General features: G+C 43.6%; 1 protein-coding gene across 1 annotated transcript; it reads left to right on the forward strand.

The window, feature by feature from the left end:
• Positions 1-217: 217 nt before the first annotated feature.
• PPTG_24829 (hypothetical protein) lies at positions 218-485 on the forward strand (the record flags this gene model as incomplete). Its single annotated transcript, XM_008918674.1, has 2 exons — positions 218-298; positions 363-485. 2 exons carry the CDS (start codon positions 218-220, stop codon positions 483-485), a joined length of 204 nt encoding a protein of 67 aa, XP_008916922.1.
• Between the last annotated feature and the right edge of the window lie 968 nt (positions 486-1,453).

A 1,453-nucleotide genomic window follows, 5' to 3' on the forward strand; every position in this document is an offset into this window, starting at 1 on the left:
CGTGCAGTCAGTGGTCAGAAGCGAAGAGAGATGGGCAGCACTAGACAGGACGCGTACTGAATTAATTTAAATTTGGCGGGAATTGGTCATCTCGCAGGAAATGCCATGCATGTGGAAGTTGCTGCATTGCATGAGCAAATGAAAGGCACAGGATGAACATAATGTATTGCAGTGCCTACCTACACGTACTAAGGTGCCGCCATTTACTAATTTCACCATGCCCTCGCAACCCAAGAACAGACAAGAGGCCAAGAGCACGTACGTCCGCCTCACAATTCGACCGACCTCAACAATGGCGGTGCGTCATATTCTTGCTTACTAGTCAAAACTTTCTTATAAATCAATACATTTTCCTGGATCAGATTTCCTGTGTAAACTTTGTAAACTCGGACGATTTATTGGTCCCACCTTCGTGGATTTGCCGGGGAAATCTGTACTTGTGGTCCCTCGTGATAAATTTGTCTCTACTTGTGGTACCCTGGTGATAAATATCCTTTGTGTGTCGACTGCATTTATACGTGTATTAGTGCTATTTGTCAAAAAAAAAAAATCGGATCTCTGAGCAGCAAATCATCGTTGCACCAATGAACGATCAAGCTTTGAAGCATTCAAACACTGGATAGATATGAAATTCATGTACAGTTCATTTCGAGGATAGACTTCATCGATGGGGTATGGAATGTGCCGCACATCCCATACCATGTCCCGTAATTTAAGGGCAGTGTGGAGTTTATGTTCTCGAATTATTTTACGGTACCGAAGTAGTAATGGCCAGTCGCTTACGTAAAAGATTCCGTGGAGAAAAACTTTTACTGAAGCCAAACCTGTAAATAACTTTACGAGACAACCGGACAGGAAGCAGCACAGTTAGCGAAATGGTCGCTGGCTTAGATAAATCAAGTTTTAAAAAGATTTTTAGGTACTCCCAATCCGGCAACGTTACCCAGATGACGCCCTTCGCTTGGAGTCATTTCGTGCTCTCCATCTTCTACAGCGAGGCCGAGGTTGGTCAAGACTCTTGACTCAAGAGTGCGCTGCTGCTGAGACTTCTTTTGCGGTCGACGCTCCACGCTGGCGTGCATGTGTTTTGTCTATACGCCTTGTTGTTGGAGACGGAAGCGCAGGATTGTGAGAACTGATAAAATGCCTACTTGGTAAAGCAGTCTAGCAGTGGAGGTACAGACGGACAACGAAAGCCTGTAGTCAAGTGTTTAAGCTCTAAGTTGACACCAGTTTTACTCTTGTCGGTAGTTTAGAACGAAAGTTAGAGTTTTTTTTTGTCTAACTAACCCTAACGGAACCCTTTTCCAAAAGTTTGGCTGGATCAAATACCCTATTTTTGAGCGTTTGTAGCGCTGCGAATTGAGGAAAACGGACATCAAAATCACCCATATATCTAACTTACTAACCAACTAACTATCGTAAATGGCTTGTTTTACCATTATCAAGGCGA

This window comes from Phytophthora parasitica, assembly GCF_000247585.1.
Source record: "Phytophthora parasitica INRA-310 unplaced genomic scaffold supercont2.259, whole genome shotgun sequence".
NCBI classification, from domain to species: Eukaryota; Oomycota; class Peronosporomycetes; order Peronosporales; family Peronosporaceae; genus Phytophthora; species Phytophthora nicotianae.